At 53.6% G+C, this 14,914-nt stretch overlaps 2 protein-coding genes across 13 annotated transcripts in view; one reads left to right on the top strand and one right to left on the bottom strand.

Annotated features, from left to right (window-relative positions):
• Window positions 1-218: 218 nt before the first annotated feature.
• ODF3L1 (outer dense fiber of sperm tails 3 like 1) lies at window positions 219-3,887 on the bottom strand. The gene is made up of 4 exons (XM_042941344.1): window positions 3,513-3,887; window positions 2,472-2,582; window positions 1,453-1,566; window positions 219-844 (listed from the first exon to the last, which is right to left on the bottom strand). Exons 1-4 carry the CDS (start codon window positions 3,631-3,633, stop codon window positions 363-365), a joined length of 828 nt encoding a protein of 275 aa, XP_042797278.1. The 5' UTR covers window positions 3,634-3,887; the 3' UTR covers window positions 219-362.
• A 4,919-nt stretch (window positions 3,888-8,806) lies between these two features.
• The window catches only part of CSPG4 (chondroitin sulfate proteoglycan 4), a 40,137-nt gene continuing 34,029 nt past the window's right edge, over window positions 8,807-14,914 (top strand). The window contains exons 1-6 of one of the 12 annotated variants that reach the window (XM_042941350.1): window positions 8,807-9,541; window positions 10,589-10,672; window positions 11,465-11,569; window positions 11,707-11,871; window positions 12,330-12,602; window positions 13,865-14,641. In XM_042941350.1, the coding sequence (XP_042797284.1) occupies window positions 14,548-14,641 (94 nt within the window). In that variant the 5' untranslated portion in view covers window positions 8,807-9,541; window positions 10,589-10,672; window positions 11,465-11,569; ... (1 more) ...; window positions 12,330-12,602; window positions 13,865-14,547. Of the gene's footprint in view, window positions 9,542-10,588; window positions 10,673-11,444; window positions 11,570-11,706; window positions 11,872-12,329; window positions 12,603-13,864; window positions 14,642-14,914 lie in introns of all 12 variants that reach the window. The other 11 variants (XM_042941348.1, XM_042941354.1, XM_042941351.1 and 8 more) reach the window with 11 other exon arrangements.

The raw sequence follows: 14,914 nt of genomic DNA on the forward strand, positions 1-14,914 counted from the left end.
GGCCACACCGCCATTAGTGGCAGAGTTAGGACTAGAACACGGTTCTCCAGAGTCGCTGCCCAGGGTTTCTTGGAGAACACGTGACTGCCTCCCTGGTGAGCCAGAACAGAACTTCTCCCACACAGGGACCCCTACAATGCCTCCCAGTATCCCAGCCCCTCACCCAGGGCAGGGCCCAAAGGAAGCAGCTGTGAGTGTTTGCAAAACAAAAAGCGAAGTAAGTGAAAATATTTATTTAATGCCTCTGTGAGCTAGACACAGCGGGCACCAACTCTGTTACTCAAAATCTCAGTAAATTGCTCAATTTGGTACAGAAAAATAACTTCTGTGGGGAGGGGTGGGTGAGTGCACCAGGAGGGGCCTTAGTCGTGAATGTCGATGACCAGCGGGCACAGGTGGGGTGAGTGCTTGACGCCCATGGTGAAAGCAGGTGTTCGGGGTTTGTGCACCGTGACCTTCTGGACATCGTGGGAGCCAGGGCCAGGCCGAGGTGTGTGGTCCATCGGGTAGGCAAATCGCTTGGCCATGCTATAGATGGGGCTGCGGTTCTGGTAGACAGAGGGCTCAGGCCGGGAGTGTGTGGCCGGCCCAGGGCCTCCAGCCACATTCTCCTTGTAGAACCAGTTCTTGTGCTCAGAGGCCAAGCTATAGCAAGGAGCAGCTCGGCTGACAGGGTTATTGGGCCCCAGCAAGAGTGGCAGCTGGTACTTGTTGGGGGCTGGGTTGGGGTCTGTCACCCGGTACGGCCACCGGTAGCCGAAAGCATACTGGGGAGCCCTGCGTTCCCCAGGTGGGTGGGTCTTCTCTAGGTCGTAATGGCAGGAGGCTGGGGTGGGGCTCAGGCCTGCAAGTGGATGAATGGAAGGGAAGGGTCTCAAGGCAGGAGCCTGGTTGCATCTCCTGGTGCCCAGCTGATGGGTAAGAGGTCTTGGTTAGCCTACTGTGACTTCACTATAACCACTTTATCAACATGCAGGGCCATCAACTCCCCTGCATAGGGCCATGGGCAGGGGGAGGGACTTAGGCCATCCTGACATCAGCACTGACACTGTTGTCATAATGTAAAAATCACAAATGTCATCAGAATGTCACCCTCGGAATGTCAGCATCCTGACATCCTCCCTGTGACAGCACCAAGAAAATATCCTGAAATCGCGACTGCCTGTGGGCTCATTAGCATGACAATATCCCTGATGCAACATGAGTCCCATGACATTTTTATCATATCATCACCTGGCGACATATGTGCATAACACTGGCCTCAAGACCTAAGTACTGCGACACAGACATGGCAACATCAGTGTCTTAATGTAACATTGCAGGGAGATGCCAGTATCCAAAGACACACCTGGCAGAGGCGAGTCATTACCGCTTGTCCCTGCTCAGGTCCTAAGGGTGAACCCCCATCCTCCAACCTCCCAACTCCCACATGCCTCCCCTGTCCCATCTTACGCAGGTTAGAGATGCGCTCTCCCATAGGGACCTGCGTGCAGCTGGACATTCCAAACCGAGTTATTTTGGGATCGAAGAAATAGCAAGGCCCAGGGCTGCAAATGTCTGTGACCCCTGCAGGACAGCCACAGAGAGGCCAGGTCAGCCCCAGAGGCCGCTCTATGGTGAGCCTGGACTGCCTCCAGAGGAGATCCCCCTCCCCCAAACAGAAGTGAGGGCTCCCTTCCGATTCCCTGGGTGTTTTCCAACCCTTGATTTCCTCATCTACAAAATGGGGCTTTTAATGCATGACCTAACAGTCTCCAGAAGTCGCTCAAAGAAACAGATAAAATGACAGCTGCATGGCAGCTTGGGCAGCCCCCATCGGGGATTGGTGCCAAAGGGTAATAATAGACATAGTGGCTATTGTTAGTACTGAGAGGCCCAGCCCCGGACAGGGGGTTCCCCTGCTGAGGATGATGTGTCATCCCAAGGAGGGACCCAGCAGGCCTCTAGATCTCAGACCCCCAGATACACACCTCAACACCCCTGCCCACCCTTCCTCTCGTTGGCCTCAACCAGCAAGCCCCAGCTCCTCTGTGGCTCTCTGCCCCGGCCCTTCCAGGCATTTCTAAGCCCCCCCGGGGAAGCCTTGGGAGCCACCGCTCTGTACCATTTTCCCCCACTCCCCAGCTATTCCTGCCCAGCTAAAGTGCCCTCTCCGAAGCTCAGACAGAGAGGAGAATGTACTCTGCCATCTGGACAGTGACAATATCCCTGCCTTCAAAGCTCCCTCAGGAGGTCCAGCTGGGAGCTGCCCACAGCGTTGCCTTTAGAGGGGTGGGTCACCTGGGCATCTCCCAGCTGGCTTGCTTCTGGACCCAGCAGGCCACCTGGGGGTCCTCTTCAAGGCAGGCCCGAGTTCCCAGGGCCCTGTGGCTACAGATGATGGCTCCCTACCTCTCACTGCGGCCCCAAACATCCAAGGATGATAACCCTAAGCCCGACGAGTAGGGATGACGGGCACGGCGAGCACTCACGCTTCTCCGAGTGCCGTGTGTGCAGACTGTAGGCTGGCTCCTGGAACATGGAGATGTCATGGTCTACATAACCCGTGCAGGATGGCCGGAGGTATTTGGCAGGGCCCGGACCTGCGAGGATGGACGGGGCAGCCCTCAGGCTTGGCCCACCCACCCAGTCAGAGGCAGGGTGCCATGAGAACACTGGGGGCTTTCCTCCCACTGATGTCACACTGCCACAAATCCCACCATCGAGCTTCCCCATGGGGAAAGACAGTGTTTCCACATAAAATGCAACTGATCTCACACAGGCAATGCGCAATATGAAAGATAATAGTCACAATTAGTTGAGAACGTATTCTGCACCAGACACCTTGTGACAATATCCCTGATGCAACATGAGTCCACATTTTATGTGGATCATCTCAGCTAAGCCTCTCAACAACTCCGTAAAATGGATACTATTGTGTTTCCCATCTTACAGATGAGAAAATTGGGGCTTATAAATATCCATTTGGAGGCACCTGGGTGTCTCAGCCAGTTAAGTGTCCAACTTGATTTTGGCTCAGGTCATGATCTCACGATTGTGAGATCGAGCCCCACATCAGGCTCCTTGATGAGCGTGAAACGTGCTTAAGATTCTCTCTCTCTCTCTCTCTCTCTCTCTCTCTCTCTCTCCCTCATCCTAAACCACCTCCCACATAGAGCAACAATCAGTCATTAACAATGTAATAAGAATTAGTTTGTCTGCTTTCAGTTGAGAGTAAGATTGGAGAGAAGTGAGGAAAGCTACAGGTGGGCTAAAAGCTCCATTGAATCCCTAGCTTTTTTCCAAAATTGGCCTCATTTCATACCCCATGCTCCCTCCCATCCATACCCCCCTGAAAATTCCCAGCAGCTAATACTGCCTCTGAGGTTCAGCTTGAAGATGCAGGTCTTTGGTAGGCTTGGAGGAGAGTCCTCTAGAACTTGGCAGGAGGCAGGGCTGGAAGGCTGGGGCACCTTCAACAGCCCTGCAGAGAAAGAAATCAACCCAGGCTCAGGGCAGGGGACTTCTCTCACCTTTGATCATTGCCATGATCACAGGGGTCTGCTTTACCTCCTGCCGTGATGGCACCTGAACCTTCTCCTCTGGGTGCTGCCCATAGAACACAGAGTTCTTGGCCCCCTTGGCCACCTTCATGGCTAAGGCCAAGGAGGGGGCAACAGCAGCTACTGAGAGACCCAAGTAGTAGGCAAGGAGCTGGACCTGTGTAGAACCTGTTCCAAAGGCCCCTGCCCAAACCCCTGTGTCCACTCTCTCCCCCTCTCCAGAGGCTGCGTGGGGGTTGGGAAGGAAGTCGATCCTCTGGCTTGAGCAGCTGCGGCTGTCTGGGGTGCAGCCAGCCACAGGACCTAGCAGGCTGGAGCTTGGGATGACATCATCGCAGAACTTGGACTGTGAGACCCAGAGTGTTTATTTCCCCCTGTTGCCATGGCAGCTCAGCTTTAGAACCCTGAAAACTAGGCCCCACTGCCCCCTACTCCCAATCAGGCTAAATAGTCTGACGGTCCCCAGAACCCTGGGTCAGGTTAGAAGAAGAGAGAGGTGGAGTGACAGAGCCCGCTCTTCACTCCTGATGGATTGGGTGCCTTGAAGTTGGGGAAAGGAATGGAAAGTGTGGGTGGGTCCTGGGGGATAGGTTCCTGCAGCTCGGACAATCCCTGGGGTGGCCTTCTATCCCCTGCCCCTCCCTCTATCCCTCCCTCTATTCCCCCCCCCCCGCCGCCCATTCTGGATATGCCCTCTTTTCTGTTTTTCCTTGGAAAAAGATCAAAGCAATTATTTCACACTAAGGTGTAACTGTCTGCTAGCTTCCCAGACTCTTATCCCAGGGCAGTGTCTTTAGAGATCCACATCTAGCTCAAGGAATGCTTACCTGCTGCTGGCATTTCAGGCAGTGAGTGGGGAGCAGATAAGGAGGACGGAGGGGTGGCACTGAGGCCTGAAAAGCCACTTCCTGTGCCTAGTAGAGAGTACCCCCCAGAGTAGGGGTAGTGTGAGAGGAAACACTGAGGGTAGCAAAGATACCCAAATGCTAAACGATGGACAGATGAGCCCCGGGGCTGAGGAAATGTTGGTGACAACTTCCCCCCTTAACATTCAGGTTTTAGGGCCCCGGGGCCTGTTTGTACCCACCAGCTCATAGCTGCTCAGGTCATGATCTCACGATTGTGAGATCGAGCCCCACATCAGCCTCCTTGATGGGCGTGAAACGTGCTTAAGATTCCCTCTCTCTCTCTCTCTCTCTCTCTCTCTCTCCCTCATCCTAAACCACATCCCACATAGAGCAACAATCAGTCATTAACAATGTAATAAGAATTAGTTTGTCTGCTTTCAGTTGAGAGTAAGATTGGAGAGAAGTGAGGAAAGCTACAGGTGGGCTAAAAGCTCCATTGAATTTGACTGGGGATTTGATCTGAACCAGCTAAGAGGGGCTCCCATCTCTGGAAAAGATGACTGCTGGCTTTAGAGAGGGTGTCTGCCACAGCCCCAGGACGCAAATAAAGAAACTGAGGCCGCAAAAGGGGCAAGGACTTACCCAAAGTCTCCCATTATATCAGTAGCAGAGACGGAACCAGGGCACAAACCCAGGGCTCTCTTTGGCTCACAGCCTCTGATCTAATGGAAACCAAACCACACTCTGAGCTCATCCCAACCAGCAGACGCAATGAGGACTCAGGGCCAGGCATGTTGGCACTCCAGAAGCCCTTGTGGGACTGAACGGCTCAAAACAGAGGGCAGGGCCTCACCCAGTGGCAGCAGACCCTCCCTGTGTCCCTCACATGCAGCCAAGCCTCTGATTTCTGGACAGAGCGGGCCAGGCAGGGCTGGGATTGGCCTCAGGCCACAGGCAGTGCTGCCTCCTTACCCCCATCCTCGTCAGCCTTTCCTGGAGGAGGCTGCGGGCCTGCTGGGCCCAAGCCCTGCCAGTCCCCTCACGCTGAGGTGGGGCGGGGAGACCTCCACCTTCCTGGTCTGGGGAGGCAGGCGGGGTGGAGTCTCCAAGTATCTCAGACCCAGGGAGCCTTCCTACCACACCCCTGCCCTGCTCCTGTCTGTCACCCGTGTGCATGGCTCTCTTGGGGCGACTGAGCCACTAGACCTCAGTCAATCACAAACCACCCACTCCTGCTCCAAATGCTCCCTTCTTTTCAGCCTTTAACAGAGCCCTAGCTCGCCCTTGGAGACAGCCCTTGGTCCTCGCTGAAGCTGCTGTCCTGTCTCTCACACCCCCGTCCCTCAGAGTCCGAGGTGGAGCGGATCTTTGTTCTCCTTGGCACTCACCCGGCAGTGTCCCCCTCCCTGTCAGAAGTACCACTCCTCGAGGGTTCCAGCATCCAGGGTGCCCCCCTTATCTCCTCGGGGCCGCCATCTGTCCTGACTTGTAAACCTGGTGGTGTTGGCTCATGACCTTCTTCCCCACCCACCCAACCCCTGCCATCACCCCGGGTGACAAGGCTTTCCGGGGAACCACCGATCCTTTGGCCTCTCAGTTCCCAGATTTCCTCCTCTCCAAACACCTCCCCTCCACTCCCTCGCAGCCCCCTCTCCCCAGCACACACCAGGCTTCCCACCACCATCCGGGTCACTGACCATCCACCTCCCTCTGGAAGGCGTGCCAGCCTACACTTCTGGCCTTTGCCACTCTGGCTGCACACATCGCCTGCCAGCAGTGAGACCCCACCGCTCACCGTGCTCCTTCTCCCTGGCCTTCTGTCCCCTTCTGCCTTCACTGCCCTCCTTGTCCAGCTGCCCCCCTGGGACACCCCAGCCCTGAGTCACCAGGTCTGCCTTGTCTGCCTGCACCAGGCAGCTAAAAGCTGTTGGGATTAGTATTGTGGCTTCCGAACCCTGGACTGGTCTCCACACTGCCCAGTGCCCATCACCACACCGGCCGGCTTGCTCTCTCCCTCTCCCCAGAGGTCGCTTCAAACACAGCTCATTCCCCTCTACCTGCCCAGCCCTCCTTCCGGCCCCCTGCTCCAACCTCCTTTTCAGCAGAGGAAATAGGCCATCAGACAGCCCTCTTACCCAAACCTTTCCTACCCTGTTGTTGGGGTCACCGGCTCCTGCTGCCTACTGCTTCCATTCCCTCCTGGGGCTCAGGAGGGCTCATCAAGACCTTCTTCCATTCCTGCCACCAAATCAAAGATGTCTAACCCCTCACTGGGTCCCTTCCTATCACACATACCCTTCCATCTGTTAGAAACCATCTTCCTGACCCCACACACCTCTCCTTCACTGCCTGTATCCCTCTCCCTTAGTCCAGACAAACTTCCCCGAAGAGGCATTTTCCCTGTTGTCTCTGTTGTCTCCTTTCACTCTTCAGCTCTGCAGTCTGGCTTCAGGCCGTCACTCCGCCTAAACTATGACCTGACAGGGAAAGCTGCAGCCAATGGACACTTCTCACCCTCGTCAGATTGGCTTCCAGGACCAAATGACCAACCACTCCCTCCCTACCCGCAGCACCCCATGTCCCCACTGCCCCTTCCCAGCCTTCTTCCTGGCTCCTCCTTCTCAATCTGACCTTTCAATGTTGGCATATATCTATTAATTGCAAAGGGAAAAACAGTAACTTTACAGGGAGAATCCTGGCAAGCACCACCTCAACCACATGATGTAAATTAACATCATCAACAGTGGGACAGATAAATGTCTTGCACCTCCTGGGGGAGGCACTGAGAAGGGCACAGCATCACTTCTGGGGTCTTCCCACTGCAGATGCAGGATCTGAATCCTGAAGAAACTAGATAAACTCAAATTAAGATTCACTTTGCAAAAATGGCAACGTCATCAAAGACAAACACCGAAGAAAAACACTTTTCCAGATTAACAGAAACTCAAGAGGTTTCTCAATGAGGGGGCCCTCAATGAGGGGGCCCTGGCTGGTTCAGTCGGTTAAACATCTGACTCTTGGTTTCGGCTCAGGTCATGATCTCATGGTTCATGAGTTCGGATCCTGCATGGGGGCTTCACGATGGCAGTGCGGAGCCTGCTTGGAATTCTCTCTCTCTCTCTCTCTCTCTCTCTCTGCCCCTCCACCACTCGCTCTCAAAATAAATAAATAAACTTAAAAAAAAAAAAAAAGGAAAAGACAACAACAAAATTCAATGCCACAGCCAGAATTCTCTTTTGCTATCAAGGATATTACTGGGGAAATTGGCAAAACTGGACAAAGGTCTGTGGCTAATTAAGAACATTGTACTAATGTTAATTTCCTGATTTTGATCATGGCAGTCTGGTTGTGAAAGAGAAGGCCCTTGTTCTTAGGAAATAGCCACTGAAGTATGCAAGGATAAAGGAGCATCATGTCTGCAACTTAACTCTCCAATAGCTCAGGAAAAAATACGTATATACCTAGAAAATTTAATATCTGGTGAAATATTAATGTTTGGTAAATCTTGTGAAGAGTATGTAGGAAACATCTGTAATGGTCTTGTTGCTTTTCTGCAAGTGTGAAATTATGTCCCAAAAAAGGTTAAGAGGAGAACTATTAGTGTCTCAGAGTTCAGTCCTGGGACTTCCTGTCATTTTACCCCACCCACCTCTCGCCAGGGAAGCCCACCCTCTTGTTGCTTCAGTCCCACTGTCTGTCCTCCAACAATTCCCAAACAGACGTACCTCTGGCCCAGGCCTTCTCGGGGGCTTTGACCCACACATCCTACAGCCTACACTGTATCACTGGGTTTCTCACAAGCACCTCAAAATCAACACACCCAGAGGCGCCTGGGTGGCTCAGTTGGTTAAGCATCCGACTCTTGATTTTGGCTCAGGTCATGATCCCATGGTTCTTGAGAACAATCTGACAGCACAGAACCTGCCTGGGAGTCTCTTGCTTTGCCTCTTCCCCACTCTCTCTCTCAAAATAAATAATATTTTTTAAAAGTAATATTTGTTGAATGAATGAATGAATGAATGAATGGGTTGATCCATTGATTGATCAAGGAAACGTTCCTTCTTGTGGGAGCAGAGTCCCAGCACCATGCCCAGTCTGGCTCACTGGACTACTACTTATACTTGGATGGGTCTGTATCAGTTATCTGCTGCTGCATAATAAATTATCCTCAAAACCTAACAGCCTAAGATGGCAATAAACGTTTACTATTGCACATAGTTTCTGTGGGTCAGGAATTTAGAAGTGGCATAGCTGGATGGTTCTGGCTTCAGGCTCTTCAAAAGACAGCAGTCAAGATGGCAGTAAGGGCTGCAGTCATCTGAAGGTTTGATTGGTGCTGGCAGACCCATTTCCAAGATGGCTCGCTCACATGAGTGGTGAACGGGTCCCGGCTGTTGGCCAAAGGCCAGAGTTCTTCTCCACATGGGCCCCCCACGGGCTCCTCAGGTCATGGTGGCTGGCACGCAGAGCAAGCAGTCAGAAGAGAGCGAGGCAGAAGCTGCCATGCCTTTTATGACCTCACCTTGGAAGTCACAGTCACTGCTGCAGTCCCTTAGTGGCCACGCAGGTCAGCCCTATTCAGTGTGGGAGGTGGCTAAACAAGGGTGCAAATGCCAGAAGGTGGGGGACTACAGAGGGCCATCTTGGAGGCTGGCTACCACAGGATTTCACTGTATAAGGAGAGCGAGCCAATGGGGTCAGTAGGGGCTGAACTTCAGTGTTCTCATGTAGGGCGGCATCCTCACTGAGCCCCACACAGGCTGAAGATAGCTCTGTCAGCGTGCTCTGGCTGTCTCTTGGCTGTCCATCTTGCCTTTCCTTCAAGGGACACCTGGGAGTCGCTCAGAGAGTAGGACCCTGGCATCAACGGTTGCCGTCATCATAACCACCAGGCACTGCCCTTCGTGGTTTATAAAGCGCCAGCATCTCTGCTGGAAAACATCGTGCAAGCACCATGGCGGTTCTACAACGTACAGACGAGAGAAGAGGTGCAGAGATGCGAAGTGACTCACCTGAGGCCACACAGAAAAGGCTTGGCAGAACTGGACCTCTGGCTCCTGACCCGACATTCTTTCCACTGCCCTGCCCAGCCGCCAGCTCAGACCCACGTCTCCTAACGCCCATCACAAGCTTCATTTCCATCCTGAGCAGGTATTTTACATCCCTCTTTTAGGAGCCCTGCCCTAACCCCCAAAGTTGCCTGCCCCGTGCTAGACTCGGAGCAAGTATGTTCACAAAGTTTCCATCCAGACAAGGATTCTTCCTTCCCCCCCTCCCAGACGTACTCTCTGCAGGCTGCCAATGTCTGCTGGTGGAGCACAGCAGGGGTTAATAGCATGAACCAACATTTAGAAATAGCATGACCCCAGGGGAGTCAGCTGTGGCCAGCTGCTCATAGCCACTGAAGCCACAGCTTTTGTGAACACGGTGTGGAAAATGAGTCCTGCCCCTTGGACCAGAGGCTCTGAGGGGATCCTGCACCACCCCTCACCCCTGTCTCCCCTTCAGGGTGTGGGTGTGGCTCAAAGCCTGCCCCCGATCAGAGCAAAGCCTTGCCACTAGCCTCCCATTCGCAGCTGGCTCCTGAAGACAGCAAACACAACTTCTGAGCTCCTGAATTGTGTAATTGTTGGGAATAGCTGCCCCCGCCCCTCCTGAGCCAGGCTGCCTGCGCTTACAGGAGCCCCATGGATGCCTCCAGCCAGGAACAGAAGCAAGACCACTCCCAGCAGAGGCCCGGGTCAGAAGCCCAGGCCTGGGAGCCCCTGGCCATGAGACTGCAGGGCCACGGAACTGGGGCCAAAAGCTTGTGTCCCCTTGCACAGTAGTGGCCTGGGTTCCGTGTCCTTCATGGCAGAAGGCCAATTCCCTGAGGGCAGGACCTGGGCAGCTGGAGTACACCCCAGTGCACACGCCACTCCATCTGGGGCATAAGTACCCACCATTTACCAGCACGCTGGCTTCGGCCACAGGTTCTCTGGGTGGAGCCCATGTGGTCAGGGTGCAAAACACAGAGGCGCTCAGACTGCCAGGCGTTGGCCAGGGGCAGGACCAAGCCATAGCTGCTGCCAGAGCCGGCACTGAGTCCAAGAATCATTGAGGGTGAGAGTGACCAGGAGTACGTGTCCAGCGTCTTAGCTGAACTCTGCTGGTAGGGAAGTAGGTGATGCTGGGCTTTCTGTTGTCTTGTTCTCCCAGAGGCAGATCACTTGGAGAAACTGAGGCAGCACATGCCACAGGTCTCTGAAGCTTCAGGACACTTTGAATCCCCCTTCACCTGAGGTGTGGACATCCTTTTTCATTCTTCAAGAGTGTTCTGGGTTTTCCTCTCCCTTCCCCAAGTGTTGTGCAGTACCTTGCTGAGAAGAAGTCAGTCTAGGGGAAAGGGAGGCATTGAGTAACACCTCCTGACCAGGCTAGGGATGCCCTGGGAGGCACCAGGAGAAGAGATCACTACTCCAGGGAGTTTGTGGAAAGGCAGAAAGGACTGGGAGGGCTTCCTGGAGGAAGTTGAGATATGGCCGGGAAGGCAGGGGCACTCAGAGACGGTCACCGAGGGCACCTGGCCAGCCCACGCCAGAGAACTTCGTGACATAGATGGGTCCTGGTCAGTTCTGCTCAGGACCTGGCCTTCAGGGTCCCAGGGAGGCCTGCTGAGGAGGCCAGGGAGGGGACAAATGAGAAGCAGGCACTGCCGGGTCCAACAACCTTTGCTCTTGAGACAGCAGGAGGTGGTCAGAGATCAGTTCCAAAGCAACATGGGGCCTCAACTTTCTGCCAGTCTGCTGGCATGATGTCGCTCAGCACCTATCCAGGGTTCCAGCCCTGGGCTACAGGCTAAACAAAGGCCAAGCTTTGTGTGCAGGAGCCCCAGTATCCTGTATCTCCACTAGAGCCTCAGTTTTCTCATCAGCGCAAAGGGAACACTATCCCCCAACACGCATACTTCCCAGGGTTGTCAAGAGATCAGGTGAATGTTTTGTAAACTGGGAAGCCCCAGCAGACAAGCAAGTGTGGGTTAGTACTGCTGTGCTCGTTGCCATTATTTTTCCAGGCCTGTGTTTCTCTCCCTAGCTAGCAACGAGGCAGGGGGAGGCTGCGACCTAATCCTGACTTGAACCTCAGCTGTGGGCGGGAACTCGTCTGGAGGCTCCACAGACATACTCCCGGTAGTGGTGGGTAAGTCTGCGTGGGTGGGATTCGGGGAGATGAGAGAAGATGGGAAGGGGGAAGGAAGGGAGGAGAGGGAGGGGGAAGGAAGGGGAGGGCAGATGGGGTGGGTAGAAATCTCCACCCAAGTTTTTTGATTCATAAAGAAGCAGCCCTCAAGGGGCTGACTTTTCATCAAGGGAGGCAACAGGTATGAAGCTGTGTACAAACTGTGAGGGGCAGAAGGACGTGAGGACTACAGAGAAGGAAGAGAAAGGACAAGTGTCTATGGAACGTCTGCTGCATGACAGGCCCCGGGCTAGGCATATGAGGTACACCAGTGCACGGAATCCTCACTGACCCAATTGTACAAAGGAAAAAACCGAGTCACGGGAGAGGTGAAGCAACTTGTTCAAGGTTGGACAGCTAAGTAGGAGAGCTGGGATTCGAACTCAGGGCCTAGGTCCAACATCAGCATTTACAAACACCACACAGACACCACACCATCATACTACGCTGTGGTGGTTAAGAGCACTGGGCTTGGGGTCAAAGACCTGGTTCCACATCTTCGCAGCTGTGTAGACTCGCTCAAGCCCCTTAATGTCTCTCAACCTCAGTTTCTTCATCTGCAAAATGGGGCTCAATTTTGTTGCAAACTATGAAGTGTCATTATACTTGGGAGGACAGTCACTAGTGAAAGAGAGGGCTTGGACACTCTGAAAAACAGTGTGGAGTTTCCTCAAAAAACTAAAATTAGAAGTACCATACGATCCAATATTTCCACTTCTAGGTATTCAGCAGTTCAGAACCGCAGAACCTCTGGATCCAATATTTCCACTTCCAGGAGGAAGAAATCAGAAACACCAATTCCAAAGGTTACATGCACCCCTCTGGTCACAGCAGCATTATTTACAACAGCCAAGATATGGAAGCAGCCCCAGTGTCCATCGGCAGATGAATGTATAAAGAAGATGTTGTGTATATGTACAAAGCAACATTACTCAGCCATAAAATGAAAAGAGCGAAACCTTGCCCTTTGCAACGACATGAATGGAGTTAGAGGGTATGATGCTAAATGAAATAAGTCATACAAAGTCAAATACCGTATGGTTTCACTTATATGTGGAATCTAAAAAACAAAACAGGGGCGCCTGGGTGGTTCAGTCGGTTAAGCGTCCAACTCTTGATTTCAGCTCGGGTCATGATCTCATGGTTGTGAGATCGAGCCTGTAGGTGGGCTCCACACTGAGCGTGGAGACTGCTTAAGATTCTCTCTCTCTCTCTCTCTCTCTCTCTCTCTCTCTTTCTCTGCCCCTCCCCAGCTCAAATGCGCACTCTCCCTCTCTCTCAAAATAAATACATAAAATAAAAAACAAATGAACAAACAAACAATAACAGAAGCACAGTCATAAATACAGAGAACAAACTGGCAATTGTCGGGGGGGGGGGGTGCAAAGTAGGAAGGGGATTAAGAAGTATAAACTTCCAGTTATAAAATAAATACATCATGGGGATGAAAAGAACAGCACAGGGAATAGTCGATAATATTGTTATAACTTTGTATGATGAAAGATGGTAACTATACTCATTGTGGTGAGCCTTTTGTAATATATATATACCACTATGGTGTACATCTGAAACTAATATAATATATAATATTTATACATATAATATACATTATAATATATAATTTATAATTTTTTTAATAAGAAATATTTAAAGGTGGGGAGGAGCTGGGAAGAGAGTGCTGGTGGGGTGGGGGTGGGAGCAGGCTAGAGCAGGCAGGTGTGAAAGAAGGATTCTGTTGAGAGAAGGGAGGGGACAGCACTCTGGGGCACTCTTCCACCCATCTGCTGGACAGAGAAGCTGAGGCCAGGCGATGCAGATGCTGGGGCCAGGCAGAGAGCGGGCAGAGTCTCCGGGGTTGGACGTTCTGTCTCAGGAGTGCCCTCTCTCCTGTGGTTTGGGACAAGACTGATGTTGTTGCCTGGCGGGGGAGCCAAGAGGAGCAGGGCTCAAAAGCTTTTAGGTGGGAGCTAAATCCGGGGCCAGATTTCCAGGAGGCGGCCCCAGGAAGTTGAGACACCTGCATTCAGGTGTTAGGATGCCCGGGGTTCTAGTCCCAAAGGGCCAGGGACCTACACTCCCCCTCGGGCCTTGTAAGAACCACTTCCGGCTCTGAGCCACAGTTTTCTCCTCCGTAAAATGAGGGGTGGGGGGAGTGGTTCTCACTCACCTCACAGGGTTATTTTGAAGCAAATAATACTGTGGGATTGAGAATCCCTCCTGCCTTGTGGGAGAGTCTAGAACATCTCTCCTTTACAGGCTGGGAAGTGGAGGCTCTGCAGGGCAGAGACGGTCAAGGTCACAATGCCAGAGGACACAGAGCAGTGCAGAACCTCAGACCAGTGCCTCTCTGTCCAAATGAAGACCCGAGGAGGCCTCAGAGAAAGCAGCCCCAAAGCAGTCTCTGTAGTGGTAGACAGCTGTCCTCCTAGGCCGGGAGCAGACACACACACACACACACACACCAATCCCTGCAGGGCAGGAGAGAGACAAGTGAGGTAAGTGAGGGGGCTTGCCCAGCTCGGGTCTCCTCCCAGAGGGGGTCTCCTGGAGCCCTTGGGTCAGAGCTCAGGGAGGGCTTGGATCTAGGCTCCCCTGCGACTTTGTTCCAAAACTCCAGGGTGGAGCCTGGGTCTAACGGAGCTATAAGGGTCCTCTCACCCCTGCCCGGGGAGGAGGCAGCCCAGCACGGGCCCTTTAAGAAAGTTGGGGGTGAGGGGGGCCAACGGGGGAGCCCCAGCCTGAAACCGGAGCGCGGGTCGGCGCCTGCCCCGCCCCCGGAGTTAAGTAAGGCGGTGGCGGCGCGGGCAGCTCCAGAGCCCCAGCCCGCGGCGTAGAGCAGCCTTGTCTCAGCCCGCGCCTTGGCGCCTTCGGTGTCCGGGCTCCCTACTGCCACTCTGCTCGGCTCCTCCTCGCCGATCCTGCTGCACAGCCGGGCCGCGATGAGCTCCGGCCAGCAGCCTCCGCCTCCAGCCCCTGCCCTGGCCCTGGCCCTGGCTTTGACCCTGGTCATGTTGGCCAGACCTTCATCCGCAGGTGAGTAAGGGGCCTGAGACCCCCAACCCAGACTGCCAGAGCTGTGGGGGGCTCCTGAGGTAGAAAAATGGGACAAGAGGGCCCAGAAGTAGCCCCCACTGGGAGACAAGCTCCTGCCATTCCAGGCTGGGCTCTCTGGGGCTTCCAGTCCTGGGTAGAAGCAAGATCCCCCCGTGATAGCTCTCCATCTTGAAGCTTCTGTGGGCTCTGGCTGTCTGAGGCTGGCCCCAGTCCGTCGGCCTAGGGTGTGGCCTCCGTGCAGGATAGTCCGCT

Source organism: Panthera leo, chromosome B3 (assembly GCF_018350215.1).
Source record: "Panthera leo isolate Ple1 chromosome B3, P.leo_Ple1_pat1.1, whole genome shotgun sequence".
NCBI classification, from domain to species: Eukaryota; Metazoa; Chordata; class Mammalia; order Carnivora; family Felidae; genus Panthera; species Panthera leo.